The sequence below is a fragment of the Myodes glareolus genome, chromosome 13, assembly GCF_982192425.1.
Source record: "Myodes glareolus chromosome 13, mMyoGla1.1, whole genome shotgun sequence".
Taxonomy (NCBI): Eukaryota; Metazoa; Chordata; class Mammalia; order Rodentia; family Cricetidae; genus Myodes; species Myodes glareolus.
Genome location: NC_142038.1, coordinates 44,895,663 through 44,919,336, shown reverse-complemented (window position 1 = coordinate 44,919,336; position 23,674 = coordinate 44,895,663). Strand labels below are relative to the sequence as shown.

Sequence of the window (23,674 nt, the reverse complement as noted above, 5' to 3'; positions counted from 1 at the left end):
GGAAGAGAAATTGGTGGTGAGAGTGAAATGGGAGAAAGTTTTTATTTTTTGCTGCTTCGTTGGAACTTCGTGATTCAAAAATATATGTTTTTTTTTAATTGTGAATAGCAGAACAAGTAACCTGCTTAACATAACGACCCTTCGTGTTGGAACAGAGGAATTAATCGCGGAATTCCAAGTCATGGAGACACTGGAAGCTGTCACACCCTTTCTAGAAGGGCTGTGAACCATTCTCTCTTGAGTCGATTGCTCACCTCACTTGGGGACTTTTGAGGAGCATGGTACAGAGCTCCTTGAGACCTCACTGGACCTGGTTCCTGGGTAGTCCTCACTAGCACTGCCACTGTGGCCTCTTCAGACTTGGTTCACTGGGTGGTGGTGGCAACCTCCTTTAATCCCAGCACTTGAAGGCAGAGACAGGCGGATCTCTGTGAGTTTGAGGCCAGCCTGGTCTACAGAGCAAGTTCCAGGACAACCAAGGCTACACAGAGAAACCCTGTCTTGAAAAAAACAAAAACAAAACAAAACAAAACAAAAAAGGTCGATGAGATGGCTCAGTGGTTAAGAGCACTGACTGCTCCTCCAGAGGACCCAGGTTCAATTCCCAGCACCCACATCGCAGCTGTCTGTAGCTCCAGTTCAAGAGAATCTGACATCATTATACCAATGCGCATGAAATAAAGTTAAATAACGTTTAAAAAAATGACTTGGCTCAATTTATCTCTAAAATAGTTCCTAGTGGACTGCTGGAGGGAATAAAGGGAGACTAGCAGCAAAGTCTGTGGTACCTTCATCATTGCTATTAACATCCAGACAAGTATAGCCATAAGAGAACGGAATGATGGGAGGGACAAAAGAGGTTCTGGTGTCAAAGAAGAGACAAGACTCACCCACCCCAAGTCTACATTTGGTCAAAAGGTACCCATCTTATCTTTTACTTGTTTGTTTTGTTTTATGTTTTAGCTTTTAGACAGGGTTTTTCTACTTCAGTTCTGATTGGCCTGGTAGGTAGCACAGGCTGGTCCTGAATTTTGTAACTTCACTATGTAGCCCAGGCTGGTCCTGAACTCTCAGCAATCCTCAAGTCTCAACCTCCTGAATGCTGTGATTACAGGCATGTTCCATCATGCCCAGTTTCGTTCTGTTATTTTGAACTGGAGTCTCGGGTGAATCCTGTTCCTCACTTCTGAGGAATGCTTATGATAGCCTTCTATTTTGAATATTCCCTGGCATTTTTAAAGAGTCCACATTAGGCCAACAAGAAGACTGGGTAGGTACTTGTTACCAATACTGATAATTTGAACCCAATATCTGGGGCCCACATTTGACAAGGTGAGAACCAGTTCCCACACGTTGTCTTCTGACCTCCATGCTCACTTTCTCTACCACTCACAAAATAAATAAAACAGTTGTAAAGCCAGTCTTATGTAAATGCTCTCATTAAGACAGACAAAATAAGTTGGGGGGGGGAGGTCTGAATAAAGGAAGATAAACTGATTGATCTCACCATCGTCAGATTAGCTAGTACAATGCTAACTTCCAATATAATGATAAAATTGTTTTATTTTTTGGTTTTTGGAGACAAGGTTTTGCTGTGGCTTTGGAGCCTGTCTTAGAGCTTGCTTCGTAGACCAGGCTGACCTCAAACTCACAGAGATTGGCTTGCCTCTGCCTCCTGAGTGCTGGGATTAAAGGTGTGCACCACACCGCCTGGCTGATAAAATTCTCTTTTAAGCAGTTGGATTTACAATTTGCCTCTACTGTCTTCTGCTTTTATCTTGCTGAACACTAGCAAAGTTGGGAGGAAAGCAGTGTATAAGCATGCATTATTGCTTTTCTGTTGTGAGGGGAGCCAAGGGATATATATGTATATACACACAGATGATAGATAGATAGCTAGATAGCTAGCTAGCTAGCTAGCTAGCTAGATAGATAGCCAGGAGGTGGTGGTATATGCCTTCCTTTAATCCCAGTACTCTGAGGCAGAAGCAGATGGATCTCAGTGAGTTCGAGGCCAACCTAGTCTACAAATCAAATTCCAGGATAGCCAAGGCGGTTACACAGAAAAACCCTGTCTCAAAAAACAAATCAAAACAAACAGAAAACAACACACACACATGTACTTTTTTTTAAGGGTTTATTTAAAAGGATAGGGTGTATTCATACCATACCCATGCGGAGGTCAGAAGACAGGTCTCGGGAATCAGTTTTCCCCTTCCAACACGTGGGCTCCTGATCATCAAACAGATCATCCACCTTGGTGGCAGGCACCTTTACCTGTGGCGCTGTCTCACCAGCCCCATAGTTACCTGTAACAGAAGCAAAGTCAGTGCTTCCGTGTACATGTTTCTAGCCTGCCATCTTTTCACCACTCCAGAGAAAGCAAATACACAGAGCTACTCACTGCTTCTTTAACTATAATATGCATCATTAATCAATTACATCTTTTGGTGCTATTTAATTGCATGTTCAGGATCAGTCCCTTTTACAACGCCCCAGATGGTCTTTACCAACTGGACACAAGTTGCACGGGAATTACAGTAACTTACGGCCATTTGGGGACAAGACTGTCTAGCCTTCCATGTGATCTTGCCAGCTAGTTAACTTGGCACATCAAAAACCAGAGGGAGAGTCTTTTCTTTAGAAATATTATGTCCAAATACTATTTCTAGTTGGCTACATGGTCAACATTAATTGTGTGCTTCTCCAGGGAAAATCCTGATCATTTTCATATTCTACATCCTAGACTGGAACCTGACACAGACAGATTCTGAGCCATGCTCTGATTGATGGAAAGGTGGGTAGGTAGGTGGACAGATGGATGGAGTTAGCAATTGGGTAGGCCCATAGCAAAGGCCTCCACTTCAGCTGATGACTTGACGCCTTTCTGTCTCCTAGGATGGGGCTGTCAATCTAGAAAGCACTGTCTGCCTTCCAAATACCATTTATCTCCATTTATCAGAGAATATTATTAGACATTGTGATGCTGAGGTAGCAAATTAGTTAGGGCTTTTAGTTCTGGGACTGTGATAAGGATGTAGGGAAATGAGTTCTGCTGGGGAGAGGGGAGCATGGACTCTCTATTGCTCTGAGCTGACGACAGTTGCTCGCCCTCTGTTGAGAGATCAATACCTGGCTGCCAGTCCAGTTATTCCACATTGGCTATTTTAACAACCTCCACAGAGACCTACTGAACTCAAGAGAGAAACTTCTGAAGCAATGGAACCCATTGTTTCTCCTCTGTCACAGGGCGTAGCTTTAGTTTTGCTTCTGAGCTTAGGTATGTAGGAGAATCCAGAGTTCTCCTGGAGGGTTTTAGCAAGCCACTTTTGAGGGGCAAATATCATCCACCTTCCTGAACTTCACTGACACCCAGATGTTGATGGTATTGGTGAGAATTTGAGGTTCCAGCTACTTCTGCTTTGCTTTGATTGCTTTGTATCTGAGTTGTCTCTTTCCTATAATAAAAAACCCACCGGGGGCTGAAGAGATGGCTCAGAGGTTAAGAGCATTGCCTGCTCTTCCAAAGGTCCTGAGTTCAATTCCCAGCAACCACATGGTGACTCACAACCATCTGTAATGGGGTCTGGTGCCCTCTTCTGGCCTGCAGGCATACACACAGACAGAATACTGTATACATAATAAATAAATAAATAATAAAAAACCTACAGGACCAGGGGATGCTTTTAATCCACAATCTTTATTACTTAGGGTTTGTTATATCTGTTATAGGTTTGTATAGTCCCATTTCCTTACTCTTGAGGAGAGATATCAGCATCCCATTTATGGTCATAATGACTAATAAAAACAGTCACTACAGTTTTTGTGTTCTTTGAGACACAGTCTCTACATAGCTCTGACTGGCCTAGAACTCACTAACAGAGATCCACTTGCCTCTGCCTCCTGAGTGCTGAGATTAAAGGCATGTGCCACTGTGCCTGGCACTACAGAGTTTTAAAAAGTAAAATACAGCCGGGTGGTGGTGGCACATGCCTTTAATCCCAGCACTCGGGAGGCAGAGGCAGGCAGATCACTGTGAGCTCGAGGCCAGCCTGGTCTGCAAGAGCTAGTTCCAGGACAGGTTCCAAAGCCACAGAGAAACCCTGCCTCAGAAACAAACAAAACAAAAAACAAAAAAAGTAAAATACATTCAATATAGAAAATACCAAGATTTTTTTCAAATTCATTTATCTATTTCCAGTTTAGAAATAAAACAGGACCAGGCATACTGGTGCATGACTTTAATCCCAGCATTCAGGAGGCAGAGGCAGGCACACCTCTGTAAGTTTATGGCCAGCCTGGTCTACAGTGTGAGTTCCAGGACAGCCATGGCTACACAGAGAAACCCTATCTTGGGAAAACAAAAAACAAAATAAATAAAATAGGAACTTCTCTGGCGATAGTTTTTTTCCCTACCTCTCCAACCAAGGGAGCTCTAGCACTTCCCAGGGTGCCCACCATTCCTCTGCTTGTCTTTTTGTTTACACAAACAATAGCATTTTGCAGGCTTTAAAACATTACGTAAAAGTCAGCAAGCCTAATCTGTTTTTCTTAGAAGGGACACTCAAGTCATCAGCATATATGTGAGATTTTTTTCCTCTGTTGGTATTTGTGGTTTAAGGTAATGTTCTACACTAGTGGATGGGATTTTCCAAGCTTAAGTTTGTGAATGTAAGGTATGGCCTGATCTGTAAGGCCAGATCTGGTTAGGTCTCCCTGCTAGGGCCTCTCTCCACATCCTGTTCTTCTGTGATGCTTAATCATAATGCTTTTGGTTACTTCCGTTTCATGGTTAACTACTACATAACTGTGTATTTATGTCAGGTCTGCTCTCTCAGATAAAAAGAAAATAGACTCCCTGAGGGCAGAGGATGTTTATCTTGCTAGTGCTATGTATATCTTACACTTAGTCCATGCTTGGCCAAAGACAGGCTAGTAAATGGAGTATGCTTTCTTGAATACAGGATAGAATTCAGATCCCTTAGGAATAAATACCAGGTATTTGTGATGTGATTCCTGCTTCTGTTCAGGTTCTAGTTCCTACTCTGTCCTTTGTGCGACCGTTTGCTCCTTGGTTCTGCCACCTTTGTACTTCCTCTTGCATGGACGCGCTCTGTCCCCCCAGTGTGAGATATCCCTGACATGCCTGCCTCTCAAGGTCCCTAACCTCCTCCTCCTTCTTCTCCTCCTCTTCTTCCCCCTTCTCCTCCTCCTTCTTCTTCCTTCCTCCTTCTTCCTCCTTCTTTCTTCTTCTTCCTCCTTCTAGACAGCAGAACAAGTTTTACAAGGAGAAATTAGGCTGGCCCACGAGGCACAATATTCTCTGTATGAACCCCAGGGTTCCTCTAGAGACATTTTTAGACTTAGTTTCAGATAGATGCCCCCCAAAAGAAAATCCATGAACTGTATTTCCCAGGGAAATCTTGACATTTGTATTTGGCCTTTGTTCAATGACATGCTGCATAAGCACCTTTGACACTTATTTAAAATAGTGATGTCTTGTGAAATAATCTTATACCTCTTGATAGACACTTACCTTGTTAAGACAGGGTGATTTGGTTGGGACTAAGGATGTAGGTCAATGGCAGAACCCTTTCCTAGCCTATGAAAGACTCTGGGCTTGATCCCCAATACTAGTGTGTCAGCTTCTGTTTTGCTCATTCCTTCTGTACACCACAATCCATCCACTCTACCCTTTCTCTGCCAAATGTTGTTCACCACCTGATCTCCATGCTGCTGATCCCCAGGCCCGCTGCCGCCATGAAAGGACTCACATTGTGGAGCGCTGAGCTGGTCAGGTAACTTCTGTTACTTAGCAACTTCCTCCAGCTTTGTTAAGTTGGGCTGTTCAATCTCCTTAATGAATAAGAGCATCAAGACAGGTAATTGATGCCTGGTCGTTTAGCTCATGAATAATTGACTGTCTGGGTAATCCTAGACACATTTCCTCGATCAGATTGTACAATGGAACAGTCGTGTCATAGCCAGTGTCGAGTTTTTTACATTATTTTCCCCCTTTATCTTAATCAGTTTTATGATGGCAGAAATCTGCTTTCTTGACCCAGAGGCTCCGGCGCACAATGAGAGCGGCGATGTTCCCGAGCCCAGGCACGTTTCCTCTTTCCTCCACAAGAGCTCAGCATTTCCCCTCTGGTCTGGGCTTGGAAAACCTGCAGCCCCTCTGTGTTGTCTTTCCCCACATATATCCGGGACGGCAGCATGGTTCTGCAGGGGAGGAGGGGACTCTGCAGTTCCAGCCAATCCTCGTTTGTCTCACTCATTTAGCCCTTTGTTTTTAAGTCAATTTTAATCTATTTTTATTACTATTTATATGTACACAATATATCTGACAGGTGGCGGGGGGGGGGGAGGGAGGCTACAGCACACGTGCAGAGGTCAGAGCACAACTTTGTGGATCCGGTTCTCTCTTGCCACACGTTGACTCAGAAGCTACCTTGCTGTTCTGCTGCCGTGCCTGTCCCAGGCTACCTAGCTTTAGAGCTTTTTTCCATCCCTGCCCACTTGTCTCATTGTAAGTTTGTGATTACAAATACGTGTCATCACAGCTATCTGTTTGTATATTTATTTATTGGGTTTGTTTCGAGACAGGGTTTCTCTGTGTAGCCCTGGCTGCCGTGGAACTTGCTCTGTAGAACAGGCTGGCCTCGAACTCAGAGATCCACCTGCCTGTTTCCCAAGTGCTGGGATAAAAGTGTGAGGCACCAAGTCTGGTCATAGCTGTTTTTTGTTTGTTTGTTTTGTTTCGTTTTAACAACAACAACAACAAAAAAAAAAACAAAAATAGCATAGGTTCCAGGAATTGAACTCGGGGCATGAGACTTGTGCAGGAAGTTCCTCCGCCTGATGAATTGTCTCCCTGACTCTGTTCTTTTATTTGTTCTTTCAGTTCACACACTGAGCACCTCTTATGGATCAGGCACAAAGATTCCAGAACAGATCATGTTGCCCTCATCTGTCTGCCTTTATGAAGTCTATATGCTATTTAAAGCATCTAAGTAAACCAGGAAAGGAGTTAAGTAGCTTAAGCAAAGTAAGTTATTTTTCCTTTGGGTAACGAAAAATATTCATGGGGCTGTGGGACACACAAGACTGATGAGATGTAAACAGAGACTACTCATTGTTCCCAGCCACCCAGATCCAAATAATCATACATAAAATATATTAATTACAGCATTGTTTGGCCTACTAGCTCAGGCTTCTTATCAACTAACTCTTACATCTTAAATTAGCCCATTTCTATTAATCTGTGTATCGCCACGAGGCTGTGGCCTACCAGTAAGGTTCCAGCATGTCCTTCTTCAGCAGTTACAAGGCACCTTTTTAATTCTACATATTTTCTCTCTCTCTGTTCTTCCAGCCTGGCTATGTTCTGCCCTGCTATAGGCCGAAGCAGCTTCTTTATTAACCAATGTTAATAAACCATATTCATAGCATACAGAGGGGAATTCCACATCAAAGAGATGCGCTCACTATGGCTTCAGGCTGGTCTTGAACTTGTGATCATCCTGTCAGTGCCTTCCAAGTCCTGGGATGGTTCCTCCAAGCCTGCCTTAAGGTTTATATAGTAAGGAGTATCATGGGCCCTGAGTAATACACCAGTTTGAATTCATGGTATGAATTGATTTTAAGGCACACAAATTGGATGTCTGCTTTTGACATGTTTTATGAACACAAGAATCTGGCAGCTATGGGGAGTTATGGATGGTGAACTATGGATGGGACTAAACTTTTCAGAACACATGCTTCATATGCAGTGCCAACCGTGATCCTCTGAATACATGAGATGGATGTTGTCAAAATTCAGGGAAGGGGCTGAGGCGAGAGCCCACTGGGGAGAGCACTTGTGTAGGATACTGGCACCTTTGGTTAGGTTTCCAGCACTGCATAAAATGGCATTTTGGCAAATGAATCCAAATTTCAAGATCACCCTGAGAAAGTTTGAAGTTAGCATTGCCTAAATGTAGCCCAGGTTAGTCCATTTACTTAGTACCTATTTCCCAAGTTTTTGTATTAGTAGCCAAAGGCATGCAGAACTCACTAAAGTTAGTTCCCCAGGCTCAGCAAATTTGCATTTTATTAGGAAGATAAGACATAGCCCAATATGCAGGTAAAGGATAGTTACAGGGCATGTAGAATGTTAATAATGAGGAGAACACCAACCGGGAAAGGGGCTTCCGAAGATAACTGTGGGGAAGGTAGATGCAGTTTACGTAGGGTGGTCCATCGGTGAGGAAGTGACGTTTAAGTGAATTGGAAGAAAACATGAAAGTGAGCATTGTGTCTAGCTGGGGGGAGGAATTTTAGACAGAGGGAACAGCAAGAGAGCCTTTTTTTCCTCTGTCACCTGCTTGTTTCTGTGATACACGCCCCTCTGAGAGACTATTAAAATGCTTATTTCAATAATGTTTAGAATAAAACATACACTGCTTCCCATGACCTGCAAGTCATATTAAATCTCTCTATCTCTCTACATGGCTCTTTTGAAACCCCCGCTCCATCAGCTGTGGCTATAGCAGCCTTCTTCCTGCGCTTGGGAGAGGCAAACCCATGCTTGTCTGGGGCCCAGCACTCACTAGTCTCTCTGCCTAAAGATTATCCTATGATAAAACTCCTTCTTCCCATAAAAGTCTGGCTGGCACTGAAACTCTTTGGCCGCTCTCCACCCCACTCCCCCGTTATCATCAAAGCGTCTCTGATTAGGCTCACTTACCACTCACAAATGATGAAGTCATTTCCTTCTGCAATGAAACTGGCCCGTTATGTGTAATGTGCTCTTTGGAGAAAATGAGGTTATAAATGTGAAATGTAACAGAGTGTCCCCTATCATATTGGGCAACGTACAGCCCATTAGAATGCAGCATCCCTTTCCAGGTCCTTCTATTTGCCACCAGATCTGGATTTTGAATGTTGAATTGCTCTGTGGGGATGGCTGACAATCGTGATGTCTATTTCAAACCAGTAGAGGATTTCAGATATCCTCAGTATAAAGAAATGATAATAAGTATGCCAACTGCCATCGTATATATGTACATATGCATGCTTGTGTGTATATATAGTATATATGTGTTGAAAAACCCTGCTCCCTGTAACACGTGCATCTAGTGTGGGTCAGTTAAAAACAGTTTTAAAAGGCTCTTGGGTATGCACTCCGAAGTTTCCACGCTGCTCAGAAAGTGAGATCCAAGAGCGGGAGAAATGAATGAGGTGCATTCTCACAGAAGGGAAAATCGCAGAAACACTGGCTTTTCTCCTCAGGAAAGGCCTGCCTGTGCTTGGTGCCCCAGGAAGAGAGAGGACTGGATTGGCTGGAGGGAGCTCAGTAGGACCAGCTGGAGGAACCCAATGGGAGAAGGGGGGGGGGAGGTTTCTTTATCTCCTCCTCCAGCCCAGCTTGGGAACATATCTTCCTCCCATTACCAAGGCTTAACCACGAATGAATCACCGTTGGTATTTCCAATTTGGTGCATCTTTTCCTTTTCGAACTCAGGAGTCCATCAATTATTGAGACCTGAGTGCTGCTCTCTCCGGCGGCTACACGTGGGTCCCCGGGTCGGTCTGTGTGGCTTTCTGAAGAGAAACCACCTGGCCCCCCTCACCTGTTTATCCTGGCCTTCTCTCGGAGCTCCTAAGGTGTGGCGACCAAGAAGCGCGCCAAAACCATCAATATTTCACAGCCGTAATTAAAGTAAGCAGAGAGACTTGCGTGTGGGCCTCTTGTAACTGGCTCACTTTTCCAAAACAAGCGCCAGGCACCTTGGGGGAGGGGATGGGGATATAAGACCGGAAATGGACCTCTGGTGAAAGTTGGGATAGGGGCGGGGGTCTAGGATTTCATTTTACAGGGCCTCAGGGAATTGGAAGGCCGCTGGAGTCCTCTGGTGCGAGTCCAGGACCCTCCTTTGGAGAATTCCTTCACGGGATTAGAAATTAAGCGACGGGAGCTGCAGACGGAGTGACTTCCACTCCTCTAACACCTAACCACAAATGAACCTAGGGGCTTAACAAAGGCTTCCCTTTGTTGGGGTTGGAGGTCTGGAGTGCAAGCTGAGCTGCCATGAACATCTCTAGCTCCTGTTGCCCCTTGCGCACAGTCCCCGGGCGCCAAGACACTAGGCAGCCTGGTGGGCGGGAGAGGCGGGAGCCCCGCGTTTATACATCTATTAATTACCTCCAGCATGGAAGAACTGCCTATAAATACAGTGGCACTTTAGATAAAACTTTCATGCAGCTATTTAGATCCTTTAAAATATAAATGATTTCCTCTAAATTTTTTATCATAAATCAGGGCATGGAGCTAGGCGACGAGACGCCGACTTCCCCCCTGATGGGAGCAAAGCCTTCTCTTGATTTCTTTTTCTCTCCCTTATCTACCTCTCTTTTTCTTTCTTTTATGCTTTTTCTTTTAATTTAGGAAGAGTGCTTAATAGGACTTTTTTTTTTTTTAATTGAGTTCAGGACTTAGGAGGAAGCAAAAAAAAAAAAAAAAAAAAAAAAAAAAGAAAAAGAAATTTCACCACTGCCAACCACCTGCCATGGAGGGAGGCGGGTGTGGTGGAGGTTGCTGAGGTGTAGGGTCACCCTAACCTGAGTTCAAATTCCATCTCTACCAGTTGTCTCTGTGTGATGTTAACACACTTAGCTTCTCTGGTCCCCAGTTCTTGCCACCACAAAAAAAAAAAAAAAAAAAAAAAAAAAGGTACTATCTGTCCTAGCTTCATAGGGAAGTTTAACATTATAAAGCCTGGCTGGCTCCAAGGGAGAGCAGAGCACTGCCCAGGTAGACAAGTTGCTGCATCTCTCTAAGACTATGCATAAAGAACGTGGGAGGTGCTGCCTGTTGCCAGGGAGCACCCTGAATGGATAGCTGAAGGGCTCCAAACTTTATAACTGTAGGTTGTGTGTGGGGGATCCCCCACCCAACATGTGCCGTGCACAGTGGTCCTGTCAGTATACATTTGTGACTATAACAAACAATGAGCCCTCAGGCAGAGAACCCTGAAAACCCACCAGATCTCAATTCCCATTTATGTGATAGATTCCGCCTCTACCGTCTTTCTGAGCTCACATCTTGAACCTTGCTTGACCTACTGGAAGAGCCTATGGGACCTGTCTCCTCAGATCCCTAGCAATGATTAGAAAACAGGTCCTGACCTCACAGGCTACTGGTGCAGGGTCATGTAGCCAGCCAGTTACTTGTGCACACTGGAGCCCACACTTTCTGGGCCTAGTCCCCTACTTCTGCATGTCCAAGCTGTCTGGATACAATAAATGGCTTAAGTCTTTGGCCATAAAAAAAAAAAGAAAATTGAATAGGTCCCAAGGGGAAGCAGCTTAGGAAATTGAACTCTATATAACAGCCCTAATTGTCCTGCAGCTAGCTCTTGTAGAACAGATTGGACTTGAACTCACAGAGATCTGCCTGCCTTTGCCTCCCAAGTTCTGGGATTAAAGGGATGCACCACCACCGCCCAGCAGAAATTGAACTCTTAAGGGGGCTATGAACTGGAGGAAAAGAAGGTGAACCCAGACCCTGCGGGCCACAGGTGGCCTTGCTGCTCGTAGCTGTTCTCCAAGTCCGGAGAGGACGGAATTTAAAAGAAAAAGAAAGAAAGAAAGAGAGAGAGAGAGAAAGAAAGAAAGAAAGAAAGAAAGAAAGAAAGAAAGAAAAAAAGATGAAGAAGGAAAACTTAACCACTGGATGCAGGTAGAGACTGGGAAGTCTCTCAGGTTCTAGCATATATCAGATCCTAACTATCGACTCAGATTATCTGAGAAGCAGTAGATAGATTAAACCAGGGCTCGTGGGGGACTATTCTCTCTCCTCCAGCCCTCCTCAGCTGCACAGACATAGGGAAGGTTGCCCAGGAGCAGACCTCAGATCCCAACACAATCCTGCTTTACACCCACCCTCCACAGGTTTACCAACTCCTCTCAGGATCCCTCCCCTTCCAGGACCTAGCTTTTAGCCAGCCTCACTGCTCACTGTCCAGTTCACCTACTCTCCAGTCACCCAGGTCCCCTGGCTTGTCAAGCTTGGTGTCCCCTCTGGCCCTTTAGGAAGTGTTTGCTTCTCATTGTATCTATCCCACAGGTCTTTCTTAGCTCATCGGCCACTCCTTCCTTCTCTGCCCATGTATTCCCTATACCAGGACTTCAGTTTTATTTCTCTGCAGCAGCCGTGGATCTTTCTAAAGTCTTACTTACCTTCTGCGGGAGCCTCCATTCTACAGGGCTTGGAGGTGAATGCAGGTGAAAGGCTGCAGGTAAGGTCTTATCTACATTCAGACAGACAACAGTAGTAGGTTCTCAACAGTGGGTTTTCTGTTCATTTAACTAAGAGCTTTTAATGCCCTCTTGGCTCTGTCCATTTAACACTCCTTTCTCCCTTTGTTTTCTCAAGACATCTATGTGGTTCAAGCTAGCCTCGAACTCTTGATTCTCTTACTTCAGACTTCCCAAGACTTCGGGCCGGGTGTGGGTAGGAGAAATATTTCCAGGTATCTGAGATATGGACCTTCCCACTTGTCTGTGATGCTGGGGTGGAAACGAGAGCCTTCCACCAGTCAGGTAAACGCTATCAGTGAGCTCCAATTGCCTTTCCAAATGGAGAAACTGAGGCTGGTACAAGGCAAGGGCCTGCCACGCCACCGGGGCAGGGGCCTCGCGGCGCGTGCCTCGCAGTTGGGATGCTTGGCCTCTGGTTCTTCAGTCCCTCTGGGCATCTCGGATCCTCGGGGGGCCTGGTAGACAAAGAGAGACAGCGGCCGACAGGCGAGTCCCGCAGCAGCTGCACAGGCGGAGAGTACACGTGAGAAGTTTGTGAAAGAAGCCCAGAGAAAGGGAGCGGAAGGCTCGCGGCAGGCGGCAGCGGACACCTGGCACGGGGCGGCCTCGCCAGCTGCCTGCCTGCGATGGCATCTTGAGTTCGGGCTGATCCTATTGAAGCCATCTTGCCCGGCATCCTCCCTGCCCCCTTTTTAGTGTGCCGAGGTGAGGTTGCACAAACGTGAATGAAGGTGGCTGGGATTAGCTGCAGCTCCAAACAATTGTCCCTGTGCCAGAAGGGGGAGCCGGTTTAGTTCAGAGCCTAGCAAACCAAACACTCTATAAGGGATCCCTGCCTTCATCTTCACACTGGGCAACCCCCTGGCCAGAATCTTGGAGAGGATTTATTTGTAAATCCATCCATTCAACACTAATTACATAAACTTACAGGCAGATAAGACTCACCCTCTTAAAAAGTCCTAGAGTCTTTCCTGAAGAGGAGGTTCAAGGTCATACTCTTCTCAAGAAATACCAGAGCAGGGCTGGAGCAATGGTTCTGTGGTTAAGAGCACTTCCTGAGGACCTAGTTAGATTGTCAGTCATCTGTAGTCATCTGTAGTTCCAGTTCCAGAGGTTCTGATGCCTTCTGGACAGTGCTCACATCAGACACAAATGTGGTATATAAACATATACATACTTTTTAAAAAAAATGTGTATAAGTGTTTGCCTGCACACATGTCTGTGTTCACCAAGAGTGCACCCAGTGCCTGCAGAGGCCAGAAGAGGATGCTGAAATTAGACAGTTTTGAGTCACCATGTAGGTGATGGGAATTGAACCTGGGTCCTCCAGAAGAGAAGCAGGAGAGATAGCTCAGCAGTTAAGGGCACTGCTTGCTCTTCCAAAGGTCCTGAGTTCGATTCCCAACAACCACATGGTGGCTCACACCCATCTGTAATGAGATGTGGTGCCCTCTTGAGGAAGAGACCTGGTCAGTTGTCCTCTTCAACTTAGACCATGAAACCCAATATGGACAAGTTTAACAGAACCGCCATATATGGGCTTCCCATGCATGCTTCAGCATTGCCGGGGCATAAATTTTATTTTTACTCATTTTTCCTCTGGAAGAGCAGCACGTGCTCTTAACCATTGAACCATTGCTACAGCTTCTCACGTGCAGTTTTTAAAGAATCATTCGTTGCACAGGCTGTGAGGGAGGTTGATGCAGGAAGGTCTCAAGGCCAGACTTAGTTATACAGAGAGAATTTGTTTCAAAATAAGAGTGAAGGGGCTGGAGAGACGGTAAGAGCACTGTTGTTCTTACAAAGGACTTGGATTCGGTTCCCAGCATCCATATGGAGGCTCGCAACCATCTGTAACCCTAATTCCAAGGGCTCTAAGTCCCTTTTCTGTCCTCTGAGGGCAACAGACACTCATGTAGTAGACATACATTCATACGGGCTGAACACTTATACACATAAGATAATCTGAAAAAAAAATTAATGAACGAGTGGAAGGGGGGTTTAACTCAATGGTAGAGCTCTTGCCTTGAAGGCACTAGGCCCTAGGTTCAGCTCATCATATGGGCTGGGCTGAGTGCATGAAGCAGGTCACATTGTGTCAGATCAGAAGCAGGTCTCTCCTCCATCTCTTCCCTTAAGTATATCAGCCTTCGGGATGGTGACACTTGCATTCAGGATGGGCCGTCTCTCCTTCATCATCCTTACAGATGCACCCAAAGGTGTGTTTCCTATGTGACTCTAATGAGGATTAGCCACCACAACTACTCTTTGTCTACTTAACACTCGAATACATCACTTTAAACCGCAGCATTCCAGCCTGTCCCCCAAACACTCCCATCTACTGGATCTCATAAGGCAAAATGTTCTATCCAACTTCAAGGGTCCCTACAGTCGTAAAATTTCAACATCATTTGAAAGTCCAAGTTCAAAATCTCTGGGTGGGGGGGATGGAGGAAGGATGAATATGGGATCAGGGAAGAATATATTTCAACTAAGGGAGTCATTTTAGGGTTTACAGGAGACTTGATTATATATGGGATCCCAGGTCCAAGGAGAGATCCCCAGATTGTTCTCTGGACAGAGGAGAGGGTGCCTGAACCAGCCTTGGCCCATAACCATACTGATGAATATTTTGCTTATCACCATAGATCCTTCATCTGGCGATGGATGGCGATACAGACGGAGACCCACATTGGAGCACCGGACTGAGCCCCCCAAGGTCCAAATGAGGAGCAGAAGGACGAAGAAAATGAAAAAGGAAATAAGGACTGCGAGGGATGCTATCACCCACTGATACAAGGGGACGGATCTAATGAGAGTTTACCAAGGCCAGTTGGACTGCGACTGAACGAGGAAGTGATCCAACCAGATTCTCTGAATGTGGCCGGATTCTCTGAATGTGGCTGGCCCGGAGTCTTTCTGAAAAGCCATTGACAATGACACTGGGACTTGTTTCCTCTGCATATACTGGATTTTGGGGATCCAGTCTGTTTGGATACTCACCTTCCTGGACCTGGAGGGAGGGGGGAGGAACTTGAACTTCCCACAGGGCAGGAAACCCTGACTGCCCTTAGGGATGAAGAGGGAGGAGGAGAGGGAGTGGGGGGAGTGGGGGGAGTGGGAGGGTGTTGGGAAGAGGGGCGTAAATGGAAACTTTTATAATTTAATAAAATTACTTTCAAAAAAAAAACAATCTCTGGGTCTCAAAGTAAATCTGTAACTGTGAGCTCTGGTAAAAATCAGGAAACAATTGACATCCAATATATGACATCCAGGGAATTTCACATTTCAAAAGAGAGAAAGGCATAGAACACGGGCATGGGACCAAATCAAGACTGAAACCCAGCAGGACTAGCATTAAACCCTGCAGCTCCACTTCTAACATAAATGGCACATTATATTCTAAAGAGAAGCCAGGCTGGCTTGAGCTTTGTTGTTGATAGCCCACATGACCTCTTTTGGGGGCTGGCTCTAGATTTTGCCTGTATCTTCCTGTCACCTTTACTGTCGGCATCATGCACCTATAAGAGTTGCTAGGCAGTGAGTCAGGGATCAGAAACAATGGCCAGTTCCTTTATTACACTGTTCCTTTGCTAGGATAGATAGATAGATAGATAGATAGATAGATAGATAGATAGATAGATAGATAGATAGATAGATAGATAGATGAACATTGGGGTTCTGCCTGCATTTTAAGTTTGTATGAGGGTGTCAAGTCACTTGGAGCTGGATTAAAGTCAGTTATGAGCCACCATGTGGGTGCTGGGAATTGAACCCAGGTCCTCTGGAAGAGCAGCCAGTGCTCTTAACTGCTGGGCCATCTCTCCAAACCTCTAATTTAATTATCAAAAGTGTGCCCCTATTCCTGAGGTTCCTCATTTTTCCTCCAAATATGTATACTTTTGTTTTCTCAAATACTTGTTTTTGTCTTATTCAGGCAGGGTCTCCCCATAGACCAGATTGGCCTTGAACTTTCCGGTAACTGAAGATGACCTTGAGCTCCTGATCCTCCTGCTTCTACCACCCCAATAAAGTTTTTATTGAGAACACTAATTTTTATAGTTAGTCTCTTCTACAGCCTATCACCCCTTCAGGGAATACTGCAAGGAAACCAACATCTCCATACATTACCCAGTTTCCTACAACTTTCCCCCAAATCTGGATGAAATCTTCCACGACCCTGTAACTCTTGTCTTTTGTCTGCAAAACCAGCACTGTGTGGATGACACTAAGTTCTGCCCCCAGCTTGAGAAGGGTCTGGTCCCCTTTTGTGGTAGTTTGAATGTAATTGGCCCCCATAGGCTCATAGGAAGCAGCACTATAATGAGATGTGTCTTTGCTGAAGTAAGTGTGGCCTTGTTGGAGGAAGTGTGTCACTGTGGGGGTGGGCTTTGAGGTCTCCTTTGCTCAAGCTCTGCTTAGTGTGGCACACAGTTCACTTCCTGCTGCCTGCAGATCAAGATGTAGGACTCTCAGCTTCTTCTCCAGCACCAGGTCTGCCTGTGTGCTACCATGTCCCGCCTTGATGATAATGGACTAAATCTCTGAAACTGTAGCTGCCCCAGTAAAATATTTTTCTTCTAGTCTGTTTGGATGCTCACCTTCCTAGACCTGGAGGGAGGAACTTGAACTTCCCACAGGGCAGGAAACCCTGACTGCTCTTTGGACTGGAGAGGGAGTGGGGGGGGGGGAGAGGGAGTGGGGGGAATGGAACGGTATGGGGAGGAGGGGAGGAAGTGGAAATTTTTATAAACAAACAAACAAACAAATAAATAAATAAATAGATAGATAGATAAAAAGAGTTACCATGGTCGGGCTGGAGAGATGGCTCAGAGGTCAAGAGAATTGACTGCTGTTCCGGAGGTCCTGAGTTCAATTCCCAGCAACCACATGGTAGCTCACACCCATCTATAATGAGATCTGGTGCCCAGAACACTATTTACATAATAAGTAAATTTAAAAAAGTTACTGTGGTCATGGTGTCTCTTGACAGCAATAGAAGCCCTAACTAGGACAAATTTGAACCATGGCTTTAGTGGCTTCTTTGTGTCTGGGCAGCCAAGACACTAAGGTCAGAAAAGACCTTCAGATCCCCCGGGAACTGGAGTTATAGGTGATTTGTTGAAACATGGGTCCCCATTCTCTGGAAGGGCACTGGCTGATTTTGGGGGGAAAATATTAATTAATTCACCTATCTTGTGAGTGGGACAGGACCCCTATCTTGTGCATGTGCCACAGCCTGTATGTGGAGGTCAGAGGTCAACTTGTGGAAGTCACTTCCCTCCTAGGTGTTAGATCTAGGGAACCAACTCAGTTTGGTGGCCTGCTTGGTGGCAGGCCCCTCTACCAGCTGAACCATCTCACTGGCCTTGGCTTTTAAAACAGGTGCTAAGCACTTTAATAGCCCCTGTGCTCTTTCCCACAGTTTTCAACTCGGTCATTTTTCTGCCATTCTATATGCCTTCTGCTGCTCCTAGTCTCACTATCAACCTGACTAAAAACAGTAACAGTATTTGATTGTTTTGTTTTTTATTTTTGGCAGGATCCAGTTATGTAGCTTCAACAGGTCTACAGGTCTAGACTCACTGTGTAGACCAGATGGGCCTCAAACTCATCGAGTTCCGCCTGTCTCTCCTCCTGAGCGCGGGGATAAAAGCATTCACCTTCACTGGCCTGGTCTAAAAATTATTATATGTTATTATTTAATGGATATGGGTGTTTTGTATGGAAATACATTTGTGTGCCACACTTGTGCCATGCCCCCGGAGGTCAGAAAAGGGCATCAGATCCCCTAGGAGTGGAGTTCACTGATAGTTGTTAGTTACCATGTGGGTGCTGGAAATTGAACTCAAGACCTCTGGAAGAGCAGCCAGAGCGCTTAACCTGAGTCATTGCTACAGTTCCAGTACTTGCATTCCTTATGACCGGTCTGTCTCCCCTGCCTTCCCAAGGCTGCTATCTAAAGGCCTTCTTGAAAAGGCTGCTTCTATAATGTGACAAGAAAACATTTGCTAAGAGAGGCTCCCACCGTATAGGTCCTTTAGAAAGCTAAGTAAGTACATGTATGAACACAATAAGTACACGTATGACCACAATTAATCAGTTTTTAAGATTTCAGTTTTTTTTTTATCTGGTAGCTGAATATCTTTGCATGTAGTTTCACTCTGTCTCCACAAAGAGACTGATGTTTAAGCAAGGCCATGATCAGTTTCTCTGAGCATCATCTCTAGTGATAATGTACCCAGGCTGTAGTAGTTTCATTGTTGTTTGTTTTGTTTTGTTTGAGATAGGATCTTATGAAGATCAAACTGGCCTGTGTTATCAAAGTGAGTCTTGTCTCCCGATTCTCCTCCACCCACGTCCTAAGTACTGAGTTACAGATGTGCACAACGGAACGGCATCCATCTTACAGGTTTCCAATGGTTGAATGGCCTTTCGGATGCTATAGAATGAAGACAATGCATTTCTGCCAGCTAAAGAAAGAAATTGTTCCTTTGCAATTTACATTTCTTGTCTTTCAGACCAACTGATGGTTGAGTTCTAACTGTGTGGACTATAGCACTACGTAAAATATTAATTTAAAAATGTGACACAAAGATAAATATTCAAAATGATGTAATGCGTGCGCACACACACACACACACACACACAGAGGCTGACTTTTACTGCTCGATGTTAGCTTACTGCTGGCTGGGTATCATTGCTAGTAGACTGTATGGGAGGAAAACACCAGAGGGTGTTTACTAGGGCCATGAGAGGAGGGGTGGTATTGTCCTGGTCAGTATTTTTCAAGTCTATGAGGGACAGAGCAGTGAAAGATGGGCATAGGGAGACTTTCCCTAAGTATTAAATCTTCACAGACAACTAGGGTATTGTGGAGCGAGAAGAGGGTCTTGGGGCTCCATGGAGCCATGCAAAATATGTACCCAGTACCCCCGAGTTTATTCCCCTTTCCCTTTGGACTTCACCTTAGGTTAGAAACAAAACTGACAAGTCTTAAATGCTAGTGAGAGATAAAATAATACTTGTTTGACTTCTGGGTACTCAGGGGATCCTGGCCAGAAACTTAGGGCTTGCTCAAAATGTGTTACAAATAAGCCTGTGTGCTAGCCTTTTGTTACAACTGGAAGTACTTAGCAATCAAATAGTCTGTGCTCTTGTCTTGGCTGATCTGAGGCCTAGCCATGTTCATATCAACCCAATGTCAGAAGTCAGTCCTATGAAGCCCCACTGTTTTGATGTGTGTTCTACATTTCAAAATCCCAGTTGCTGTTGGATTTAGTGTTCATTCCTGTAGTCCTAGTTCTTGGGAGGCAGAGGCAGGTGATCTCTGTGAGACTGAAACCAGCCTGGTCCACATAGGGAGTTCCAGGATAGCCAGAGCTAAATAGCGAGATGGGGAGTGGGGGTGGGGGTAGGCTGCTCGCCTTGAGGTTATGTGCCTGGTCTGTATTACCTCTGTGAGTTTGTAGTCTGGTGATTTAAAGGAGGTTGGGTGGAGTATCAGTCACAGCTGCACCAACCCCTGATGTTGTGACACAAAGCCAGTACAGAAGAGGGAGAGGAAGCAGATCTCCTTTGCGGAGAGACCACCACATTCCTGAAGATCCTATGGGTCGCTATTAAGGTTAAGGGACATTTGTTCCATTGTTTCAACGTGCCAGGAACTTTCAACTATTTATCATAGCCAAGCAATCCTCACCACAATGAGGGATGCTATTGCCTCCGTGCACAGATGGGCACCGCAGTGCAGAGGCTTCAAGAGGCAGAGGAGCGCTTTGAATCTGATGGCAGCATGCACTGTGGTGTGAGCAAGTGTCCTGAGGACTCAATACTTCTCTCTAAAACTGATTTAAATCAGCATCAGCATCACCACCACCACCACCATCCTCATCATCACCATCATCATCACCATCATCATCCAGAACCCAAGAAAGCTATGGTTGACTTTCTTCATAGGGATTGATTTGGTCTTTTTTACGCACCACAGTGCAGGATGCAGAAGGTGCCTTGGGATGAGTAGAGAAGAGACTGACTGCTGGTCCCTAGGAAAGAGGGGAGCCGGGTCTAAGGCAGGGCATCCTCCTAGGCCAAATTCCTCCCCAGGGCCTAGACTTTGCACGCTCCACCCCACTGTGTTAAGATTCTGGGAACTCCAGCACCTCTTGGACTTGAAGCCCGGCTGCCTGCGGGATGCAGTTGGACAGGAGTAGTTTTCTCTTCTAACCCGAAGGCGGCTCTCCAGCAGCCACGGTCCCAGGATTCCCCATTCATTATTCATATGTTTATTAGCTCCTGGGAAGGGAGAGGAAAGAAAGGCAGTGAAGAGGGAGACAGTTGGGGACACAGAGGGTGGGACAGAACCAAATTTAGGACCCTCAAGTTGAGGAACTTCTGGAAGGAAGAAGAGGAGTCTAAGGGATCAAGAGCACAAAGTCAGAAGTGCCGTCAGCGCCACACCAGTGAGTGAGGATCTGTTTGAAACTAGGAGGTCTTGGGCTAACTCCGTTGGCTCTTGCTTTCTTCGCTAGTTTGTCTAATGGGATAGCAGTAGCTCCGTCCATAGTGCTGGAGAAACTTGGGTCATATAAACTAACTCTGAATTGCCTTGCACAAATTGGTAGCCAAAAATGGTAGCTGTTGTTACAGGTATAGGCACTGGTAAGTGGTGGTCCTTCAAAAGTGTGCTGAGGGATTGCCCAGGCTAGGCGGGTTGTCCTCAATTGCTGTCACTATGAAGACGACATTAGCAAGCTTTCTTGGGCTAGAGGGCTGGGGAAAAGTGGATGGGCTAAGTGGAAAAGGCAAGAATTGGGAAGAAGCCACAGGCTTTGTGTCTGTAAGGCAGTTACTACTGTCTTTGACAGTTACTACTGTCAAGCCCACAGTAGAGGGGAGTGTCACCAGAGGCTCATTCTGGTAGCCTCTGGTTCTTACCCAGGCTAGTCTCTGAGCTTGGAGGAACCCCTCCATTACACGCAAGGGTACAGAACTTTGGTGACGGCTTGGGCTTGGGTCTCAGTGCATCTTGGAAATGGCCAGTTTGGTGACAGTCGGACTGACTGTGGTGTGTGTGTGTGTGTGTGTGTGTGTGTGTGTGTGTGTGTGTGTTGGGAGGTCTGGATGAGGTAGGATCCCTGCCCCTCGCTCAGCCTGAGTCTGTCCTATCCCAGCACGCACTGCTGGGACAGGACAGAGGTTTACGACTTTGTGCAAAAAAGTCCAGGAGACAGAAGAAAGAATTCGTAAAGTCTAGCAGGCTGGAGCCAGGCGGGGCGGGGCGGGGCGGAAAGGAAGAGGCCCTGCCAGGCCGGGGTATAAATGCGGTGGAGGGGGCGACCGCATTAGGCTCCGAGTGGCGCGCCGAGACCTGCGGTCCCGCCTTGCCTCCCGGGCCGCCCCTGTGAGTCCCGGGAGCGTGTGCACGCCTGCGCGTGCTCAGGCCCTTCCTGGCAGGCTGCTTGTAAGATGAGTGAAGAAGCAGGTGGGGGAGAGGGGAGGCAGCAAGCGAGAGCGAGGGGAGCGCGGGCGCTGAGCGGCGCTCACTTGGAGCTCGGAGAGCCAGCGAGACGAGCCTGATTCCATGTCCCCCGCTGCCTCCCTGCCAGACTCCCGAAGATGATGGCCATGAACGCCAAGCAGCCTTTCGGAATGCACCCCGTGCTGCAAGAACCCAAATTCTCCAGCCTGCACTCCGGCTCTGAGGCCATGCGCCGAGTTTGTCTCCCAGCCCCGCAGGTACGTAGCGGAGCATAATTACCGCTCTAAGGCACATTTTTTGACAGGCACTGGCTTCATGTTTTTTTCATGTCGCCCAGAACAATCGCCGCTGTCTGAACCCCTCGCCTTGTCTCCCCCGCGCTCTCTCGCGGCGCTCTCTCTCATTCATGTTTCTGATCCACACGTCTGTTCCAACAGAGAGGCTGCCTCCGTATTAATTTTTATGACCTGGGCTTTGAGGAGAGGCATCTCGGTTGCTTGAAAATGTGTTTTAATCCTGAGTTGACAGTATTCCCTACTGACCGTGCTGTGCGCCTTCTCGCTTGCAGCTGCAGGGTAATATATTTGGAAGCTTTGATGAGAGCCTGCTGGCACGCGCGGAAGCTCTGGCGGCGGTGGATATCGTCTCCCACGGCAAGAACCATCCGTTCAAGCCCGACGCCACCTACCATACCATGAGCAGCGTGCCCTGCACGTCCACCTCGCCCACGGTGCCCATCTCCCACCCGGCTGCACTCACCTCGCACCCTCACCACGCGGTGCATCAGGGCCTCGAGGGTGACTTATTGGAGCACATCTCTCCCACGCTGAGCGTGAGCGGCCTGGGGGCCCCGGAGCACTCGGTGATGCCTGCGCAGATTCACCCACACCATCTAGGTGCCATGGGCCACTTGCACCAGGCCATGGGCATGAGTCACCCGCATACCGTAGCACCTCACAGTGCCATGCCTGCGTGTCTCAGCGATGTGGAGTCAGACCCTCGAGAGCTGGAAGCCTTCGCCGAGCGCTTCAAGCAGAGGCGCATCAAGTTGGGGGTAACCCAGGCGGACGTGGGCGCGGCTTTAGCCAATCTCAAGATCCCTGGAGTGGGTTCGCTCAGTCAGAGCACCATCTGCAGGTTCGAATCTCTTACCCTGTCGCACAACAACATGATCGCGCTCAAGCCGGTCCTCCAGGCCTGGTTGGAGGAGGCCGAGGCCGCCTACCGAGAGAAGAACAGCAAGCCGGAGCTCTTCAACGGCAGTGAGCGGAAGCGCAAACGCACGTCCATTGCTGCCCCAGAGAAGCGCTCACTCGAAGCCTATTTTGCCATCCAGCCACGTCCTTCATCCGAGAAGATCGCAGCCATCGCTGAGAAACTGGACCTTAAAAAGAATGTGGTGAGGGTCTGGTTCTGTAACCAGAGACAGAAACAGAAACGAATGAAGTACTCTGCTGTCCACTGACTGCGGCGGGTGCGGCAACCGGAGGAGCCGGGAGAGCCTAGTGGCATCGCCCCCTTCTGATGGGAGGGACCTTTACGGGACACTCCAGGGTGTTTCCTGGCAGGTCAGGCTCTTTTCACCCCCGAGTCACAAACTTTTCCCTCTTTGTCCTGCTTAATTGCCTCCTGGCCGCCTCTTCCTCCCTTTCCTCTCTGTTCCCACCAAAATAAAGTTCTAGCGCTAGGAAAAAATTCAAGGGAAGGCCTGGCTGGGCTTTGTGCTGTCCGCGGTGCTGAAACTTGCGCGTGCGGCGGCACCGGACCTCAGGCCTTTATCCCCAGGCTGAGGAGCTAGTGAATTGATCCCCCTGTCAGACTCTAAAGGGAAAGTACCACTTCATTGCTAAGCGCCATTAGGCAAGGGCGAAGGTAAGGAAAAGAGCG

General features: G+C 46.9%; 1 protein-coding gene across 1 annotated transcript; it reads left to right on the top strand.

Annotated features, from left to right (window-relative positions):
* Window positions 1–21,924: 21,924 nt before the first annotated feature.
* Window positions 21,925–23,252, top strand: Pou4f3 (POU class 4 homeobox 3). The gene is made up of 2 exons (XM_048419656.3): window positions 21,925–22,044; window positions 22,356–23,252. The coding sequence occupies exons 1-2, from the start codon at window positions 21,925–21,927 to the stop codon at window positions 23,250–23,252; spliced, it is 1,017 nt and encodes a 338-aa protein (XP_048275613.3).
* Window positions 23,253–23,674: the final 422 nt, after the last annotated feature.

What these genes read in the sequence shown, in the direction of transcription:
- Pou4f3 (XM_048419656.3), top strand. Translation starts at nt 21,925, where the DNA reads ATGATGGCCATGAACGCCAAGCAGCCTTTCGGAATGCACCCCGTGCTG. An exon ending in TTTGTCTCCCAGCCCCGCAG is followed by an intron (nt 22,045 to 22,355) that starts GTACGTAGCGGA and finishes TCTCGCTTGCAG; the next exon opens with CTGCAGGGTAATATATTTGG.